This window comes from Scyliorhinus canicula, chromosome 15, assembly GCF_902713615.1.
Source record: "Scyliorhinus canicula chromosome 15, sScyCan1.1, whole genome shotgun sequence".
Lineage (NCBI taxonomy): Eukaryota > Metazoa > Chordata > Chondrichthyes > Carcharhiniformes > Scyliorhinidae > Scyliorhinus > Scyliorhinus canicula.
Genome location: NC_052160.1, coordinates 119,176,602 through 119,196,578, shown reverse-complemented (window position 1 = coordinate 119,196,578; position 19,977 = coordinate 119,176,602). Strand labels below are relative to the sequence as shown.

At 43.4% G+C, this 19,977-nt stretch overlaps 1 protein-coding gene across 2 annotated transcripts; it reads left to right on the top strand.

The window, feature by feature from the left end:
• Positions 1-36: 36 nt before the first annotated feature.
• On the top strand, positions 37-8,381 carry ppil1 (peptidylprolyl isomerase (cyclophilin)-like 1). 2 transcript variants are annotated; one of them, XM_038819303.1, is made up of 4 exons: positions 65-227; positions 958-1,112; positions 4,264-4,332; positions 6,869-8,381. In XM_038819303.1, the coding sequence occupies exons 1-4, from the start codon at positions 172-174 to the stop codon at positions 7,093-7,095; spliced, it is 507 nt and encodes a 168-aa protein (XP_038675231.1). In that variant the 5' UTR covers positions 65-171; the 3' UTR covers positions 7,096-8,381. The 2 variants fall into 2 exon arrangements, with proteins under 2 accessions (XP_038675232.1, XP_038675231.1); XM_038819304.1 differs by lacking the exon at positions 4,264-4,332 and having other exon boundaries at positions 37-227.
• Positions 8,382-19,977: the final 11,596 nt, after the last annotated feature.

Genomic DNA, 19,977 nt, shown 5'->3' with positions numbered 1-19,977 from the left:
GAAAGGATGACGGGGTCCTCTACAGGCTGGACCTCTGCTTTTGGGAGCCAAGGTGCCAGCCGAGGAGTATTTGCAGTGACACTGGAGGGCGGGCCGGTCGGCCGGCCGGCGTGGGACGCTCTTTGTGCAGGTGGGGGATTCCCCGGGAGCGCGAGCGGTGGAATACTGAGAATGTCGGGGATTCCTCCGGACACCTGGCAACCCCAAAGTGTTACACTGGATACCACGTAAGTCCGGGACAGGGGAGGAGGGGGACAGTGAGCAGTCTGGGAGCTGCTGTGCTCAGACACACCAGTGTGAATGAGCAAGAGGGAGGAAATGGCCTCTCGCGCGTGCAATTGCAATGCAGAGTTTTGGGGAATCTGCACAATTGATTTTTAAAAACAAGAGCTTGGCAATGAACAGGATTTATTTATTGTGCTTTTTAAAAAAAAAAAGAAAATCTTCTTTTGACTACATAGATATTTTGAGTATTCAAAACACAATGACCAGGATCGTCATGCCCCCCCCCCCCCCCCCAAAAAAAAATTAACATGATCGAATGCAAAAACTGAAGAAAACGCTCCCTGTTTCCTATCCTTTCATTCATTAATTGCAAGCTTCAGAACTCTCCCAGGTTGGAGGCATCAGTCAAGGAACTTCCTGTTCTTGATTCAATCCAAAGTTACCTCAAAATTGTGTGAACCGACAGTCCCTGGTGGTGAAGTGAAAAGTGCAGGTTTTATGTTGCACCAGAGACAATGCGAGGAGAGAAATATTGCAAAGGAATTTCTGTTAAAGTACAGAAATTTTTAACTTGGTGAATTGGTTTTCACAAAATTAACTGTTTGTTTGACAACCAGTTTGGGTGCTTGTGATCATAAAATAAGTCTCTGGTCTGAATTCAGTTGCAATTAGATTAATAAGCTGTTCTTGTCGCTGCTCATTAAAAATACGTTCTTTAAAATTTTAAAACAGGATGGGAACCATATTACTGGAGTTATATTGGAAGCATGCACCAAAAACCTGCAGGAACTTTGCTGAGCTGATTCGGAGGGGTTATTACAATGGTACAAAGTTCCATAGAGTCATCAGCGGTTTTGTGATTCAAGGCGGAGATCCAACAGGAACAGGTAAGATTGGGAAAATCCAGAAAGGTGGTGCAAGCATTTATTTTTGGTGCTCACCCCGTCAAAGAAAGACATTTGTGCTGGGGGCAAAGGCACGATTCCCATTCAAGTTGCGCCCTTTCTGTTTATGGTCCTCAAAATCATTTTGATTTATTTGAGGGAGATTCTCAATTGGTGCTGGATTGAGCTTGCTATGTTCAGTGCACCTTTCCCACCAGGAGCTGGGCAGTGCCATTTCAACGGGATTTACAAACTTAATCCCAGTGTCTGCTGCTGGATTTGAATTCAAATCAGGCCTGACAGCTGAATTAGGAATCAATTCTTTTTTGGCAGATTTTCTTTTCCACATTCTCCATGGTGCATTTCCTCTTGCTACTATTCCCAGAGCATCAAAGCATTTCTGTGTGTACGTCCATCAGCCATTTTCTATTTGGTGAGGGCTCGGATTGAAGCTCTCATCTGAGTGCTCTGCAGTAGAACTCCGGCGCAACTTTTCCCACTGGGGAACTAGTACCTGCATGATCCTTTCCCACTGCCTGGCTGCAGCTAACTTGTGTCCGCTTGCTCACCAGATAGTGATCTTGCCTCTCTGCTCACCTGCAAATTTTGTGCAGTACCGGTATCTGAGCTGAGGGCTGCAGTGTTTCTTCCTTCCTCACTCTGCCTTGGGTATCGCTGGTTGCCCAGGTAGCAGTTGCACAAGGGGAGGGTTGGGGTGAAGGAAGCAAGAGGTCACCATTTACACCAACTGTAGCGTGTGCATCAGAATAGATTGTGCGATGAGTGTGAAGTGTGATTTGAGAAGATACTTGCCATCATCCATAAGATAAAAGCAAATTACTGTGGATACTAGAATCTGAAACAAAAACAGAAGACACTGGACAATCTCCAGCTTTGGCAAAGAGTCATCCAGAGTCAAAACGTTAGCTCGCTTCTCTCTCTCTCTGTCTCTGTCAGACGCTGTCAAACCTGCTGAGATTGTCCAGTATTTTCTGTTTTTGTGCCATAATCCATGATAGCTTCTGCAACAAAAATGTGCAGGTTAGGTGGATTAGCCTTGCTAAATTGTCCCCTTGGTGTCAAACAGTTTAGGTGGAGTTACAAGGATAATAATACAGGGGCTGGTTTAGCACAGGGCTAAATAGGTGGCTTTTAAAGCAGACAAGCAGCGCGAGTTCAATTCCCGTACCAGCCTCCCCGAACAGGCGCCGGAATGTGGCGACTCGGGACTTTTCACAGTAACTTCATTTGAAGCCTACTTGTGACAATAAGCGAATTTAATTTCATTTCATAATCTCTATTGTCACAAATAGGCTTACATTAACACTGCAATGAAGTTGCTGTAAAAAGCTCCTAGTCGCCACATTCCGGTGCCTGTTCGTGTACACAGAGGGAGAGTTCAGAATATCCAATTCACCAAACAGCACGTCTTTCGGGACTTGTGGGAGGAAACCCACGCAGACACAGGGAGAACGTGCAGACTCCACACAGAAGCTACAGTGCTAACCGCTGTGCTACTGTACTGCCCATAACAGATAGGGTGGAAGCATGGGCTTACGTAGGGTGCTCTTTCCATGGGCTGGTGCAGACTTGTTGGGCCGAATGGCCTCCTTCTGCACTGCAAATTCTATGATTCTATGGCTGACCACTGCCACTTCAGTTATTCCCAGTGCCTGTCTTCCACATGTGTCGTCGTGCCTACAGGGCACACCCTGGGGTTGGCACTTTAACAAACCCACATCTGGTTTTGGGACTATCCAATTTACTCTACTTTTTGATGACACAAAGTGTTTCTTTTATGCTTTTGCACAAATCACCTTCAAATTAGATTAAATTCCAGAAAATTGGTTAGCACTGTGTACTTATTTTTGACAAGACTTACCGGTAACCAACTTACACACATTTTATTTTTGCTTCAGACTGTGTTAAGCTATGTTACTACCCAGCATTCTGTTCAGGGGCTAAAACCCTATTTGCTCAAATTGGCAGAACAGTCCAGCGTAATTGATGTTCCAAGCTGTGGAGTAGCCAAAATGATACTTCTATCGTAAATAACTATATGTGAATGGCACTCTTCCTGTCTTTATCAGGGTCACCATTTTCAATCTGAATGAGCTGAGCTAGTGGTCACCATGTGTTCACATCAGTCTGGAGCCTGATATGTTTAATAAGGCCAGTAACAATTCCGAGGGTCTCACTATTGATTTGAGGGCGTTGAAGCCAACACTGTGAAAGATTTGCTGTGCAAAAAATACAAATCCTGTGGTTTTTTTTAAAGGTCTGTGAAAGATGGGTATTAAAGTGAAATGAATAAAATTATTTATGGAAAGAGGGAGAAAAAATGTGTTGTGTTTGAAATTGCTTTTGTTTTTTTGTGTGAATGTATGATAACTATAGTATCGGTGTTACAGTTCAAAATGCAGTAAAGGATGATGGGCAGCATGGTGGCGCAGTGGTTAGCACTGCTGCCTCATGGCGCCGAAGACCCGGGTTTGATCCTGGCCCTGGGTCACTGTCCGTGTGGAGTTTGCACATTCTCCCTGTGTCTGCGTGGGTTTCACCCCCACAACCCAAAGATGTGCAGGTTTGGTGGATTGGCCATGTTAAATTGCCCCGTAATTGGAAAAACATTTTAAAAATGAAATAAATACAATAATATAAATATAATAGGCGCTTATTGTAGGCTTACAAGTAGGCTTCAATGAAGTTACTGTGAAAATCCCATAGTCGCCACATTCCAGCGCCTGTTTGGGGAGGCGGGTACGGGAATTGAACCCGTGCTGCTGGCTTTGTTCTACATTAGAAGTCAGCTGTTTAGCCCGCTGTGCTAAACCAGTCCCTAAAAAAAAAGGATGTACAACGTCAGATATTGGAGCTCCCGGCCATACGTTTATCATTTTAATCAGCATACAGTCCTTGGCATTTCACAGTTGCCAAGGATAAATCAGTGTTACAATTGCAAACTGTGTGTGGTGAGGGAATGTGGTAGCTGACTCATTATCCCAATTCAAACATGCTTTAAATTGATATTTATATTTGTCTAGCAATTAAGAGATTGATTTTTGTTTTGGTGTCCATCTTTTTATAAATTGAAAAGCACGGCAGTGCTAAAATGTTTCAAATACCTCCAACCTCTGACTGTTTGCTTGTATAGGTAGAGGGGGGTCATCTATCTATGGAAAGCATTTTGAAGATGAATTACACAAAGATTTAAAATTCACAGGTAAACTCTGCATGTTTTGAGCTTTCTGCAAATGTTTTGTTTTTGTTCAGCAAGTCTTGTATGTAAGAAAAATATTCTGACTATTTGCAAATATCCAGTGTAAAGTTAATACATAATTGTATATCAGACATGTTGTGTGTCATTAGAACTAGGGTATGGACGAAAGTAATAATAGGGGTCTCATGATTTTTTAATAGATTTCTGATAATGCCTTCCTAAAAGGCACACTGGTATTTGCAAATGTCTTTGTTTGCAATGCTGTTCTTCCAGAATCTTTTTGAAATTTACAATATTACAATTGAAAAGGGAAAACTGTATTTAGAAGCAAGACTGTTGTGTGAGCCATACTTGCAATAATGATGCCATGATGTCACTTCATGTATATTAGCCATTTATTTATTTAAATATTATTAAGCTAAATAGAGTATAAATATGAACTACCAAAGGAACCAGCCTATTTTTAAAAAAGTTGATAATTGAATGACGTAAATTTAGTGACAGCAATTTGGAGTTGCACAAAATTTGTGCTGAGAAATGGTCTTTTATGATATAGCTACTGTTTTGCGCTTTTCTGCTTCAGAATCACTCTATCATTTAATTTTGCTTAGATGAATTTTGGATAGTAACGTTGTACTGGCTGCTTTTTTATCCTGAGGAAAGGTTACAGGGACATTTAAAAACATTTTTTTTTTTGCCCAATTCATTTTTTCCAATTAAGGGGCAATTTAGTATGCCCAATCCACCTACCCTGCACATCTTTGGGTTGTGGGGGCGAAACCAACGCAAACACGGGGAGAATGCGCAAACTCCACATGGACAGTGACCCAGAGCCGGGATTAAACCTGGGAGCTCGGTGCCGTGAGGCAGCAGTGCTAACCACTGCACCACCATGCTGCCCTAGTCACAGGGACGTTTAGGCTTTTCCCATATTTGACCTCTCAAATTCAAAACGAAGCCACCAGTCAAAAGAAACCAAACCAATCACAAGAGCTGTACATATTTGAAAATTATAATTTTTGTTTCCTCTTGTGGCATTTACTGATGAGACAACAATAGAACCGTGGCTAGATTCCCTTCAAACAATTAGATTTTGATCGACAACCAGCAGAATAATGGTCTGGATTTTTTGACCCGTGGCAATCTACACTTGCTCATTGACTTTTTGTGCCCTTTTTCACTGGAAAGTGCTGTAATTAAAATCCATTTTAGCGCAGCACCCTCCACAACTGGGACCTACGTGGACATTTCAAGCAACTGTATCTCAGTAACAAATTAGATTGAAGAATTCTCAGTCAGAATCAGGAAGTGTAAATTAGAATATTAAATTGAATGCCAATTCAGATACAGAATGTAATAAAGAGGGGGAAAAAATGAGCTTAAGCGAGAGAGCGATAAGAGACCAAGGTAAAATGTAAAAATATGTACTTTTAAAATCTCCGCAAATAATTCAAGTCTGATCGAATGAGAATCCATATTTGTTAAATTTAATTGTCAGCTGAGTTTGGTAGTAATTAAAACTTCACATAATATTAAAACTTAACTTGCATTGGAAAACAAGCCCAACATTTTTCTGCCAAATTTGATGATTGCTGATATTGTTATTTCCCCACAATATCTCGAGTCATTATTAAATGAAAACATACAAGTGTCGAACTCCCCACCATGACTTTAGAGATTTGGTTGAAACTCTTGAAAAACAACAGAAGTGGCTTTTTATGCCAAGTTTTCAAAGATTCCCTTAAAGTAACAATGGGGTATCAGAAGAACCATGGAAAAATTCTAATGCTTGGTTTTCTGGAGTGCACTGTAAATACAATTGTTGAGTTGTAAAATAAGTTATCAAGTATGATCAATGAGTTTATCATAGATTATCATAGAATTTACAGTGCAGAAGGAGGCCATTCGGCCCATCGAGTCTGCACTGGCTCTTGGAAAGAGCACCCTACCCAAGGTCAACACCTTCACCCTATCCCCATAACCCAGTAACCCCACTCAACACTAAGGGCAATTTTGGACACTAAGGGCAATTTATCATGGCCAATCCACCTAACCTGCACATCTTTAGACTGTGGGAGGAAACCGGAGAACTCGGAGGAAACCCACGCACACACGGGGAGGATGTGCAGACTCCGCACAGACAGTGACCCAAGCCGGAATCGAACCTGGGACCCTGGAGCTGTGAGTCAATTGTGCTATCCACAATGCTACCATGCTGCCCTCTAAAGGAGGGGCACATTTGTTGGCTCTTCCTTGCTCTCAAAAACTTGTATCCTTATAGTTTGAATGGCTATTAGTAGAAATAAATTTTCATCCTTGACAAAGAATGCAGCAATATTTGTTATATTTGACAGCAGAGAAGGCAAACATTAGAAATCGGCTGGCATTTGTCCATAACCAGTCTCCCCATCAGCGCTGACATTTTTTCTACTGTAGATTCTTCCTCGGAACCAAAGCTTTAGTAGTATTATTAACCCATCTACACAACAGCAAATTTGCTCATAATTAATTTTAATATATCTACTCTTTCCCTTCATAGGTGCGGGGATACTTGCCATGGCAAACGCAGGCCCAGATACCAATGGCAGCCAGTTCTTTATAACATTGGGACCCACGCCATTGCTGGATGGAAAGCACACGGTCTTTGGGCGTGTCAGCCACGGGTTGTCAGTAGTTAAACGTATTGAACTGGTGGAGACTAACCGTGATGACCGACCTACAGATGATGTAATCATTTTGAAAGCCATAGTAAATGTATCGCATTAAAACCCCACTGGTATAGTTAATGTTATTCACAGAATTGTTACGGCACAGAGGCAGCCATTTAGTCCAGCGTGTCTGGGTCAGCTGTCCGAATGAACAACTCATCCAGTATCACCCCCATGCCGTTTCCCCACAACCCTGCACATTCTTCCTTTTCAGATAACCGTCTGATTCACTCACTTTTCAATGCTTCAATTGAGCATGCCTCCACCATACTCTCAGGCAGTGCATTCCAAACTCTAACCGCTCGTTGCTGAAAAGAGTTTCTTCTCATTATCTCTTTTGCTACTTTAAATCAGTGCCCTCTCGTTCTTGATCCTTTCACTGGGGGGAACAGTTTCTCCCTACCCACCCCCTCTGTCCAGGCACCTCATGATTTGGAATACCTCTTCAATGATTTGGAATAATCCCCAAGTTTTGCCTTTGAGTAACCTTCCTGTACATGCGTTTTGAGTATTTGCAATTATGGGATTATTGGTAAATCATTGCTGCAGCACACGTGGCTTCACCAGGACATTTGAATTCATCCCCTTGCCGGGCAACATGGTCGTTAGCACTGCTGCCTCACGGTGCTGAGGACCCGGTTTCGATCCCGGCCCCGGGTCACTGTCTGTGTGGAGTTTGTGCATGCTGGGTAAAAAAATTGACCATGCTAAATTGGCCCTTAATTGGAAAAAAAAAAGAATAGGGTACTCTAAATTTTAAAAAGAAAATAACTCATCCACTGGCCATTGATAACCCCTAAGCCATTTCTTATTGGTGCCTTGTGGTACATTTCTGCCTACAGCTTGGAAAATAATAATACATGAAAATGCCAAATTAAGCAGAAATTTTAGAATACAATTTGTGTAATATTTATTGCAAAGGGAACATTTTTAATATTTTTATATAAACAAAATGCTACCATAAAAATGACACATGGAAGGGATACAGAATCCTGAGAGCAGCAGTCTTCCCACAAGGCATCTGACCCCAATTAAATACATCAGCTTACTGCAAATACCGGAGCCCTTCATGCTTTTTTTCTACAGGAACATAATTGAGAACGGAAGATCATTTAGTTTCTTGAACTAAAATTCAAATGCACTGCTTATACAGTCCCATATATATCTATCCTGTTCCAATATATGTGTCTTTCTGAAAATATTTTGATTTCAATACACTTGACAACTGAGTGAGAAAGGAAGGTTCTGTTTAAGCATGTTTCTAATTTCCTAATTTGGATAAATTGTTCTTGTGCTGTTTTATATGGAGACATAGTGGCGTAGCAAATAAAACTCAATTTGCAATGGTGTAGTAGGGCTTGTTCTGAAGGTTAAGATGTTTTCTGGTAGCAGAGTGCAGGAAGCTTCACTTTGCAAATTGCTGTCTTTGTTATTTGACTTTGTCGTGTTGAATCTAAAAACGAAAACAAGCAGCAGATTTTGAAAATTAAATAGGGTGGAATTGGAAAAAAATGCAAAAGCGCCCGACTGCCTGCAGTGCAACCATTTCTGAACTGGATTGCCAGGGCTTTCCTTTGGCATGCCATCTGTCAGTCTGAGCCTTCCCAGTCTTTTCCAACATCACCTGAGCGTGCAAACTTTTCAAATCATTCCTAGCTTGGCCTAATTTAGGCAGCAGACTTACTCCAGCAACTACTCTCCTGGTGTCGACACCTGTTCTCAATTGGACAGTTATCAGAACCCATGCCCGCTCCCTCACCCTATCCTTTTAAGCCCACCTAACCTTTGGACACTAAGGGGGAGATTTATCATGGCCAATCCACCTAACCTGCACATCTTTAGACTGTGGAAGGAAACAGGAGCACCTAAAAGCAAATCCATGCACACGGGGAGAGCAGGCAAATTCCACACAGGCAGTCATCCAAGGCTGAAACCAAACCCGGGTCAATGGCACTGTGAGGCAGCAGTGTTAACCACCCTGCCGCCCCTCTTGTACTAACTCTTTTCCACCCCCTAATACTTGCACTTATTTGAAATTTGGGAATTTAAATCCTGGGTGAGTTCCCATGCTGCTAAAGACCTCGGGCTTCAGCCGTTCCCTTCCATATGTTGGGAAGGTGCGAGCCAGTCACAGAAGAAGAGGCTGGGAGCGAAGCTACAATTATATTTTTACCAAATTGCTGACTTGAAAACTGTTCACAGAATAAACAATAGCTAATTTGTAAGCCAGCGATAAAGATGTTGAATGTGAAGGAGAATCTTGACATTTTAGCCTGAACGTGCAAGGCACACACTTCAGGACAAATCTGATCTACTAATTACCATTTGCGCAAGGTCTAGTCAATACTCTCTGAGGCTTTTAGATGTTTGCAGCACATAAAGCCGTTCAGTCTTTCATGTCAGTTGAGTCAGAGAGAGTGAGCCTGAGGGAAAACAAGTGCCAGAGATGCACAGATACAAGTGGCAGTGGGGACTTGGAGCATGCCTAAGGGAAAGAATCAGAGCATTGGAAGAACTACAAATCAAAATAAAGCTGTGGCATCACAGGACAGCAGGTAGGTGATCAGAGAACCCTGAGGTGAACACATAGCTGATGTAGTTTGGGGAGTGTGCAAGGCAGCAAGCAAGGGAAAATATCAGCAGCGTGATGAAGGGTGTTGACTGGTAAGCTTTAGAAGTCTAGTTTATTTCTATTTAATAAATAGAGGCATGATGCAGATCCTCAGCCCTGTGGAATGCACATACTGTATTTTAGGGACTTCTGGACAGTCACATGCAGGAAATGTGGTCAGACCCGTGGCAGCTCAAACTCCGAGTTTCAGAGCTTGGGCAACAGCTGGTGTCACTGCAGTGCATCTGCATGGCTGAGAGCTACACAGGTGGCATGCTTCAGTGGTTACCACGCAGTTAAGTGTGCATGCAGTCAAAAATGACCAAACAAGCAATGGAGGAGTTGTGAGTGTATTACAGTCTCCATTTAGTCTGAATACTAATGAGAGTGATGATTCCTCTGGGGAACGCAGCCACACCCAAGCCCCTGGTATCATGGCGTGTTTTAGCTATGCAAGGGGACAGGAGGAAGATTGGGGGGAAAAAAACAATAGTGGAAGGGGACTTAATAGAGGAGCTGCAGAAATGAATCCAGGATTGTTCCTCCATGGTGCTCAGATCAAGGATATCACTGAATGGCTGCAGTGCATCATACGGGAGGAGGTGAACAGCCAGCAGTCGTGGTCCATATTGGTACCAACAAAGAAAGATGGATAAGCCTCCAGGCAGATTTTAGAGAGCTAGGAAAGAGAGCAGGACCAGAAAGTTAGTCATCTCCAGATTATAATAATTTTTATTATCACAAGTAGGCTTACATAAAGTTACTGTGAAAATCTCCTAATCGCCACATTCCGGTGCCTGTTCGGGTACACTGAGGGAGAATTCAGAATGTCCAAATCACTTAACAGCATGTCTTTCGGGACTTGTGGGAGGAAACTGGAGCACCCGGAAGAAACCCACACAGACACTGGGAGAACGTGCAGAGTCGGCACAGACAGTGACCCAAGACTGGAATCAAACCTGGGACCCTGGAGCTGTGAAGCAACTGTGCTAACCACTGTGCTACCATGCCACCCCTGTACCATGTGAGTGTAGAAATATGATAGAGATGATGAATGCATGGCTAAGTAGCTAGTGCAGAAGGAAGGGGCTAAAATGCGACAAAGAATAGTGGTAGAAAGGCTGGCTGTACTTAAAGTTGATAAATCGTCAGGCGTGAAGAATGCATCCAAAAATACTGAGGAAATTGTGGAAGCAAATGCCATAATCTTCCAATCTTCCTTAGATACGGGGGTGGTTCCTTGAGAACTGGGCAATTGCAATGTTTTGAGCCTTTGTTCAAATAAAGGTATAAGGATAAACCTGCAATGACAGGTCAGTCAGTTTGAACTTGGAATGCTTTAAGGAATGATAATCCAGGACAAAAGTAACAGCCAACTGGTCAAATGTAAATTAATAAGGAAAGCTACCATGGCTTTCATACGGGAAAATAGTGTTTAACTGATTTGATTGAGATTTTGCTGAGATAACAGAAAGGGTTGATCATGGTAATGGAATTGATGTAATGTACAGGGGCTTCTAAAATGTGTTTGATAACATGCTTGGCAGCAAAGATGAATCCTTTTGTGGATTTTGGCCTGGAAGGTGGCTAAACAGTGGGGTACCCCAGGGTTTGGTATCAGGACCGTTGCTTTTATTGGTCTGTATTAACTGGGTGTGCAGGGCAAAGTTTTCAGAATACGCAACACTTGGGAAATTTGTGCAATGTGAAGAGGTTAGTGATAGACCAAGAGAATGTAAACTGATAAAGTAGACAAGCACATGGAAGATTAAATTTAATGTAGAGAAGAGCGATGTAATACATTTTGGCATGAAGAATGATGAAAGGCAATATGAAATAGAGGGTACAATTCTAAAAGAGGTGTAAGAACAGAGGGACCTGAAGGGTATATATGAACAACTCATTGAAGGTGGCAGGACAGGTTGAGAAAGTGGCTAATAATACTAATGGGATCCTAGGCTTTAGAAATAGAGACATGGAATACTAAAGCCAGGTTGTTTAATGAACCTTTATAAAACACTGACACACACCTTAGGGGAGGGTGCAGAAAATATTTATGAAATTGGCCCAGGGGTGAGAGTCTTCAGTTGCCAGGATAGACTGGCAAAGCTCAGTCTCCCCTTCAGGGAAGGTTCAGAGATTTGATGGAGGAGTTCAGAATCATGAGGGCTCTGGACAGAGTGGATAGAAACTGTTCTTACTGGTGGAAGGGTCGAGAAACACAGTCCACCGATTTAAGCCGATTGGCAAAAAATGCTAGAAGTGACATGAGAAAAAAATGTTGTCACGCAGCGAGTAGCTAGGATCTGGAATGCACTACCCGAGAGCGTGGTGGAGACAGATTCAACCATGGCTTTCAAAAGGGAATTGGATAATTATCTAAAAAGTAAGATTTGCAGAGCTGCAGGGTAAAGGCCTGGGAATGGGACAAGCTGAGTTGCTCTTGCAGCGAGCTGTCACAGATGCAATGGGCTGAATGGCTTCCTGTAATTCTATTACTTTTTTTAGCAGGGCAATCAAGATCTCACTGCCCTGCTCTCCCCATAATTTTTCTCTGCTTTAGGTATTTATCTAGTTTTCACTTGAATTTTTGAAACTGCCTCAAGCAAAACTGCAAAAAGACACTTCCTCAGACCTTCGTCCAAATTCTCATTGTAACAATTTTGAAGTAATGATCCTCAACTAGAGAAACCAGATTTCCTATTAACTCTTATCAGAGGATTTCCTCAAGCCCCTCCTCATAGCCCATTCTTCACTTTTGAGGAATTCAAGAGGGCGTTAGATGATTACTTGAATAGAAACAGTGTGCAGGAGTACGGGTAAAATGCAGGGGAAAGACAATCATGATGCTTGTTTGGAGAGCCAATGCAGATACCTGGGTCAAATGGCCTCCTTGTGCACTGTAACAATTCTGTGATTAACCTGGTGAATTTACATTGTGTCTCTAATATCCTGTAACTGACTTAGTCCATGTTAGCCAACTTCTCAAAGAGTTATAGATTCATCGAGTCCTACAGTACAGAAGAGGCCCTTTGGCCCACCGAGTCTGCACTGACAAAACAACGCTAAATCTACACTAATCCCACTTTTCAGCACTTGGCCTATAGCCTTGAATATTATGAGGTTTCCTGTCTCTACTATCCTCCCAGGCAATACATTCCAGACTCCCACCACCTTCTGGGTGAAAGGTGTTCCATAAAATCCCTCCAAACCTCTTGTCCCTCACCTTAAAATTATGCCCCCTCATTATGGACCCTTCAACTAAGGGGAACAGCTGCTTCCTATCCACCCCTGTCCATGTGCTTCATAATATTATAAACGTCAATTAAGTCCTCCATCAGCCTTCTCTGCTGCAAAGAAAAAAACCTAAGCCTCTCTTCATAGCTCAAATGCTCCATCCCAGGCAACATCCTGGTGAATCTCCTCCGCACCCTCCCCAGTCAATCACATCCATCCTATACTGAGGCGACCAGAACTTCACACAGCACCTCAACTGTGACCTGACCAAAGTTTTGTGCAGCTCCAACATAACCTCCCTGCTCTTGTAATTTATGGCACAACTGATAAAGGCAAGTGTCCTGTATGCCTTCTTAACTACCTTATTAACCTATCCTGCCACCTTCAGGGATCTGAGGACAAATACCCCAAGATCCCTCTCTCTGTTGCTCTGAACATCCTCGTGTCCTGCCATTTATTGAGTACTCCCTTGTCGTGATATTCCTTCCAAAGTGCATCACCTCACAGTTTTCAGTGTTAAATTCCATCTGCCAGTTTCACTCATCTGCCCAATTCAATTTCCTGAAACCTGAGACCTTCCCCTTCACTATTAACCACCCTACCAATTTTTGTATCATCCGCAAACTTACTTATCAACCCCCCCCCCCCCCCCCCCCCCCCGCCCCCGCATTGCCATCTAGATTTTTTTATATATATGCATGAACAATAAGGGACCCAGCACTGATCCCTGTGGCACGCCAGTGGAAACCGGCCTCCAGCCACACAAACAGCCTTCCATGATCACCCTCTGTCTCCTACTCAGTATAAAATGTTGTTATAATTTTTATCTATCTGCACTGACCCATTTTGGAATTATGTACAGAGAATTGCAATGTAAACATTCCTCATAATAGACCTCCCATTAAATTAAATAAATACAAATTATGTGAATGCTGGAATCTGAAACAGAAACAGAAAATGCTAGACAACCTCAAGCAGTCTGACAGCATCTGTAGAGAGAGAACAAAGCTAATGTTTCAATTCTAGATGACTCTTTGTCAAAGCTGGGATTGTCTGTTTTTGTTTCCTATTAAATGACGTGCAGCTATGAGGGGAAATACATTGGAATAGTGTTTTTATTCAGCAGGTGATTTAGACTCAAGTTTTTTTAATGTTGACTAGCTGGAAAGATGCTGAGTAAAAAGGCTCCGAAATTCCTCTGGTGTTCTGATGCTCCATCATGAATCCAGAGGGAAACCTGCACAGCCCCATAGCAAAACAGGAAAGATCCAGCTGTGACAGAAAGTTGCTCTTTCTGGGTCAATTTCTCAGTGGCAGAACCTCTGTTCACTCCGTCGAAGAGAGGCAATAGGAGGGAGACAGCAAGGTGCGGAGATTCCCTATGTGTGGCGTTCCAGATACTGAGACACCTTGAAGATTCACATCGGTGAAGACTGGCACTTTGATTCAGCTGAGGAAAACTGGTCTTCCAAAGACAGGTGCGGGTCTGACGAAGGGGGCTAAAACCAAGGAAGCAACATGAACTCATGAAAATCTCTGATGATATTTCATGGTAAAAGAAATAAACCAGATTAATTCCCTTGCTCACAGGACAGGAGGGGAACCTAGCACAGATAGCCGTGCAGACCTACCCAGTGTAGTTGGTGACTAGAATTTCTGGTCGCAAGGGTATGTGGGTTCCATTGATAAACCTGCAATGAGCACTTGCACCCACTCGCCAATGAGGTGCCCGCTTAATGCCACCTCAATCTCTGGTCCCAATATCATAGCATTCAATGCATTTTTCCATTTGGCCTTCAGGGAATAAATGGCCAACTTCCAAGCTTGGCTATCTTCCTCTATTTTCCAAACTATTAGACTAACCATTACTTTTGTTGCGTTTAATCCTCCCTCATCTGGCCACATATCAAATCTTGATGTGACAGGAGATGCTACCTGACCTGCTCAGCATTTACAGCAGTTCTTGTTTTTCTTTCAGATTGCCAGCATTTGCAGCAATTTGTTTCTCTGCAGAAATAGTGTGTTCGTCTTCAAAACCAAGAAGTAGTTTTGTAATTTTGCACTCACAGAGGGGAGCCTAGACTGGTCAAAGCACTTCTCAGAAGTTTAGACACACTGTGAATGACCATTGATTTAACAATAATGAAGTAGCAAATTTCACAAATATCGGGCGGGATTCTCCGACCCCCCGCCGGGTCGGAGAATCGCCGAGGGGCGGTGTGAATCCGGCTCCGCCGGCCGCTGAATTCTCCGGCGCCGGAGATTTGGCGGGGGCGGGAATCGCGCCGCGCCAGTTGGCGGCACCTCGCAGCGGCCCCTCTGGCGATTCTCTGACCTGTGATGGGCCGAAGACCCCCTCGTTCTATGCAGGTCCCGCTGGCATAAATTGGACTAGGTCCCTTACCGGCGGGACCTGGTGGCGCAGGTGGGCTCCGGGGTCCGGGGGGGGGGGGGGGGGCGCGGATTCACGCCGCTGACGCTCCCGCACATGTGTGGACCCGCGCCGACTGGTGGAGTCCCTTCGGCCCGGGCTGGTGCAGCGCCAATTGCCTTCCAAGCCGGCCGGCGGGGCGCAAACCACTTCGGCGCCGGCTTAACCCCTGAAGGTGTGGAGGATCACGCCACTCCATCCCGCTGGGACCCCCTGCCCCGCCAGGTATGGGAGAATCCTGCCCATCATGTTGGTGAAACATTATAAAAACAATTATTAAAAGCAAAGTACTGCAGATGCCTGGATATCTAAACCATAGAGGCTGGTTTAGCAAAGGGCTAAATCGCTGGCTTTGAAAGCAGACCAGGGCAGGCCAGCAGCACTGTTCAATTCCCATACCAGCCTCCCCGAACTGGCGCCGGAATGTGGCGACGAGGGGCTTTTCACAGTAACTTCATTTGAAGCCTACTTGTGACAATAAGCGATTTTCATTTTTTTCATTTTCATATCTGAAATAACGTCAGAAAATGCTGGATAAACTCTGCCGGTCTGGCAGCATCAGTGGAGAGAGAAATATAGTTAACAGTTCAGGTTTAAATGACCCATCTACAGAAGGATCAAAGCATTAACTCGGTTTCTGTCTCCACAGATCCTGCCAGGCCTGATGAGTTTACCCAACATTTTCTGTTTTTATTAAAAACAATTATTGTTTGAAGCATAGATTGTCATCCTTTAATGAAATATTGCTAATCTATTGAAACTCAAATGGATTAGTGATTTGCTTCTGAGGAATTCATTAAATATTTGTACACCATTAACCCATGGTATACTTTCAAGGATTAGGCATTTTATTAAGCTCATTTGAGCCACTTGGAAAATTAACAGGAATATAGAAAAATATCCAGGAACTGAGGGATAAAAAAACAGTTAAAATAATAGTAACCCACCTATTGTAGATACAAATGTTGGATTAGTCAGAAATATCTACTAACATAGAAGCAGGAGGAGGCCATTCGGCCCTTTGAACCTGCTCCGCCATTCATTATGATCAGGGCTGATCATCAAGTTCAATATCCTGATCCCACCTCCCCCCCCCCCCCCCTTGATCCCTATAACCTCAAGAGCTATATCTAATTCCTTCTTGAAATTATACAACTTCCTGTGGTAGTGAATTCCACAGATTCATCACACTCTGGGTGAAGAAATTTCTTCTCACCTTATCCTCAAATGATGACCTCTAGTTCTGGACTCCCCACCATCGGGAACATTCTTTCTGAATCTACCCCGTCTAATCCTGTTAGAATTTTGTAAGTTTCTATGGGACCCCTCTCACTCTTCTAAACTCCAATGAATATAATAATCCTAACAGGTTGGATTACTTAGAATTTGCCTGCAAACAGTTTCTTCTCTGGAAGGACTTCAGCATTCAGATAATATCACCACTGGAGGGCAGTATTCAACTGCATAATATGGCATTGTCTGATAATTAAAGTTATCAATATTGTAATTAACTGAATGTAATGCAGCGCTGCAATATTTGGCAATTGACACTAGAAGTGGAGACAGACTGAAACTATCCAATTTTCTTATGTGGATTTTATTTTTCCTAACCAAATACATCTTTTATCCTACATTAATCTGCTTATATAATGCACATGTTTCCCAATGGCTGAGAAGGTCAAGGCACAACAATGTTGTGCCAGAAGAAACAAGATTCAATCTTCAGTCTGAACCAAGTCTGACCTCTGAGGGTGTCAGTATGGGCACTTTATTGACCTCAACAGCTCACAGCTGGAGTGGAAGTAAATAACTGGAGGTTTTTTTTTTCTCTGAGTCGCTCTTCAGTGATTTCTGCTAAAAAAATACATGTGTTGGTGTTATCTGAGAACAGCACTAGGATCCACTATGATACCTTCCATAGTTGAATAAGCTTCTGACACTCTGATGGAGATTATCAATCAGGACGCCAGTGGGGCCATGCATCATCCGCACTTGTTTCATCATTCATCTCCAAGGGCTCACTGAGACTACAGTTGAGAGCTAGCTGCATGAGAGAGGCCAAAGGTTTTCAGTAATTTTAATGTATGTTTCAACATTTACAAATGCTACTGAGGCATAAACATAGCTGTCAAAACACAGTGGATAGTCTAAGAACTATGGGGCGGAATTTAACGCAAACATTTCTAAGTTCATTTGTGGCGGGTTTTGCAGGGAGTTTTCCAACAGCATCATTGGCAAGTTCTTTACTGCTGTCAAACAACACTTTTTGGGCCCACCAGTTTAGTACACCAGGGAGCTGGGGGAGCTGAACTCAGAGATCGAGCCCCCATTTAAAAAAAAAATACATTTAGAGTACCCAATTCATTTTTTCCAATTAAGGGGCAATTTAGCATGGCCAATCCACCTACCCTGCACATCTTTGGGTTGTGGGGATGAAACCGACTCAGAGAATGTGCAAACTCCACATGGGCAGTGACCCAGAGCCGGGATCGAACCTGCTCCCTCAGCGCCGTGAGGCAGCAGTGCTAACCACTGCGCCACTGTGCTGCCCAAGCCACCATTTCAAAAGGGTACCATGATCTTTAAGTGAGCTTGTCCCCCCACCATGGGCAATGTCACCCCACACACACATGGACATTGCCCAACACCCTTCCAAGTGAGAACACCCCGTTATGGAGTCCCTGGGCCAACCCTCCACCTTCTTCAGGCCCCCCACACCTCCTTACAGCCCCACCCTCTCCAGGATCTCCACCCATCACACTCCCTAATCTCCCAGAGGCCCCTACTTACCTGCCCTGCACCCCTACACCCATCATACTCCCTCATCCTTCTTTCATGGACATGGCCCCTCTCAGGCCCTGACCCACGGCAGTGCCAAGCTGGCACCTGGGCACCCTTGCACTGCCACCCTGGCATTCTGGCAGTGCTTCATCCATCTTGGCAGTGCCAGGTGCCCACATTCCAGGGGAAGGGCAGGGTGATTGTGTGAATCAGTGTCCAGCTGCAGCCTCCCTGGGAAGGTCAGTCGATCCTCAGAAGCCGGTAGATCCCGGGTAAGCCTGCCTACGTAGGTTTTAAAACCTGTGTAGGTGTGCGTCCTTTGGTCGCACCCCTTTTGGGTGGGATTCTTATTCCTATGCCTGGCGGGATTTGGGTACATTCTGCAAGGCCTAAAGGCTGCCAGGGAGCACACAGGAGGCCTCTCCCAGCATCTGCTGACCCGTGGCTCTCTCGCCCATTCCCATTGGTTTCCCATTGGAGTTGACTACTGGTCACTGCCTCCTGGACCTGGCCCACTGTGGCAATTTGACCGCCATTCTGAAATTAAACAAGTGTCACAACCATCTGTGTAGCTGAGCGGTGTTAGCCAACAAAAAAGATAGAACATTAACTTTGAAATCTGGTTTTGATCCTTCCCCAGGCAACGTTGGATGCATAAATTATTAAACTAGCTTTCTAACTCAGTGGTGCAAATGCTGGGGAAAAAAGAAATGGGCAGTGATTAAAATCGCATTTAAAGGTTTGGAACAGGAAATTGGCAAGAACTCCACCACTTCAAGCTCCAAGCAGAAAGTTAAGCAGCATGCTAAGTTAGCTGAGCAATTGCCCTTCCTATTTTTCATCTATTTATCAGATATAACTGACTGGAAATACTCTTCGTGGTCCTGTCTCACACATGAAAAGAATTGGTGCCTTCAGGGGAGAAAAATGAAGTACAATGCAATTTCTTTTAGCTGAATCCAATTTATAGAACAACTATTAGCATAATATTGATTTTTATGCCTTATTTGTATTCATTGATTTTTCTCATGGAAGGGGGTGATCTGAACAAGCCCAGAATGGTTTTGTACTGGAGTACAGAAACTTGTACTCCTAAGCTGCCAACAAAGGTATGCTTTGTAACAAATACTTTTGGATTTCAAAGGCAGGGATAGTAACAGATAGAATTGTTTAATCACATAACTGATTATTTAATTCAACAACCTGCCTTACAATATCCATCAATAAGTAATAGTTTATTATTTATTCTTCCTTTACCTGCCTCCCAGTAGATTGGAAAGCTGCAAAATGCAACACCACTGTTCAAGAAAAGAGGGAGGCGAAAAGTAGGAAACAATAGGCCTGTTAGTTTAACAGCTGCCATTGGGAAAATGCTGCAATCTGTAATTAAGGTGGTAGTAACAGGACATCTAGAAAATCATAACACGATCAGATAGAGTCAACATGGTTTTGTGAAAAGGAAATTGTGTTTGACAAATTCAGGGGAATTCTTTGAGGATGTAAAAAGCAGCGTGGATAATGTGTGGATTTCCAAAAGGCATTTGATAAAGTGCCACATGAAAGTGCAAGATCAGAGCTCATCACATTGGTGGTGATATTTGAGCATGGATAGGGGATTGGCTAATTTACTAGGAACAGAGAGTTGGGATGAATGAGCCATTTTGGACTGGTGAATCATGCTGGGGCGTCCACTATTTATGATCTATATTAATGACTTGGATAGAGGGACCAATTTTTTTGGAGTCAAATCTACTTCCAAAGATTGCTTACAAGGCGATAAAGTTGTGACGAAGATACAAAGAGACTGAAAAGAGATATAGATAGATAGGTTAAGTGAGTGAGCAAAATATGTGGGAAAATGTGAAGTTTTCCACTTTGAC

Coding starts and splice junctions, on each gene's coding strand:
- ppil1 (XM_038819303.1), top strand. CDS start 172: ATGTCGGGGATTCCTCCGGACACCTGGCAACCCCAAAGTGTTACACTG. Junction 228..957: donor AGTGTTACACTGGATACCAC/GTAAGTCCGGGA, acceptor ATTTTAAAACAG/GATGGGAACCATATTACTGG. Junction 4,333..6,868: donor CAAAGATTTAAAATTCACAG/GTAAACTCTGCA, acceptor TTCCCTTCATAG/GTGCGGGGATACTTGCCATG.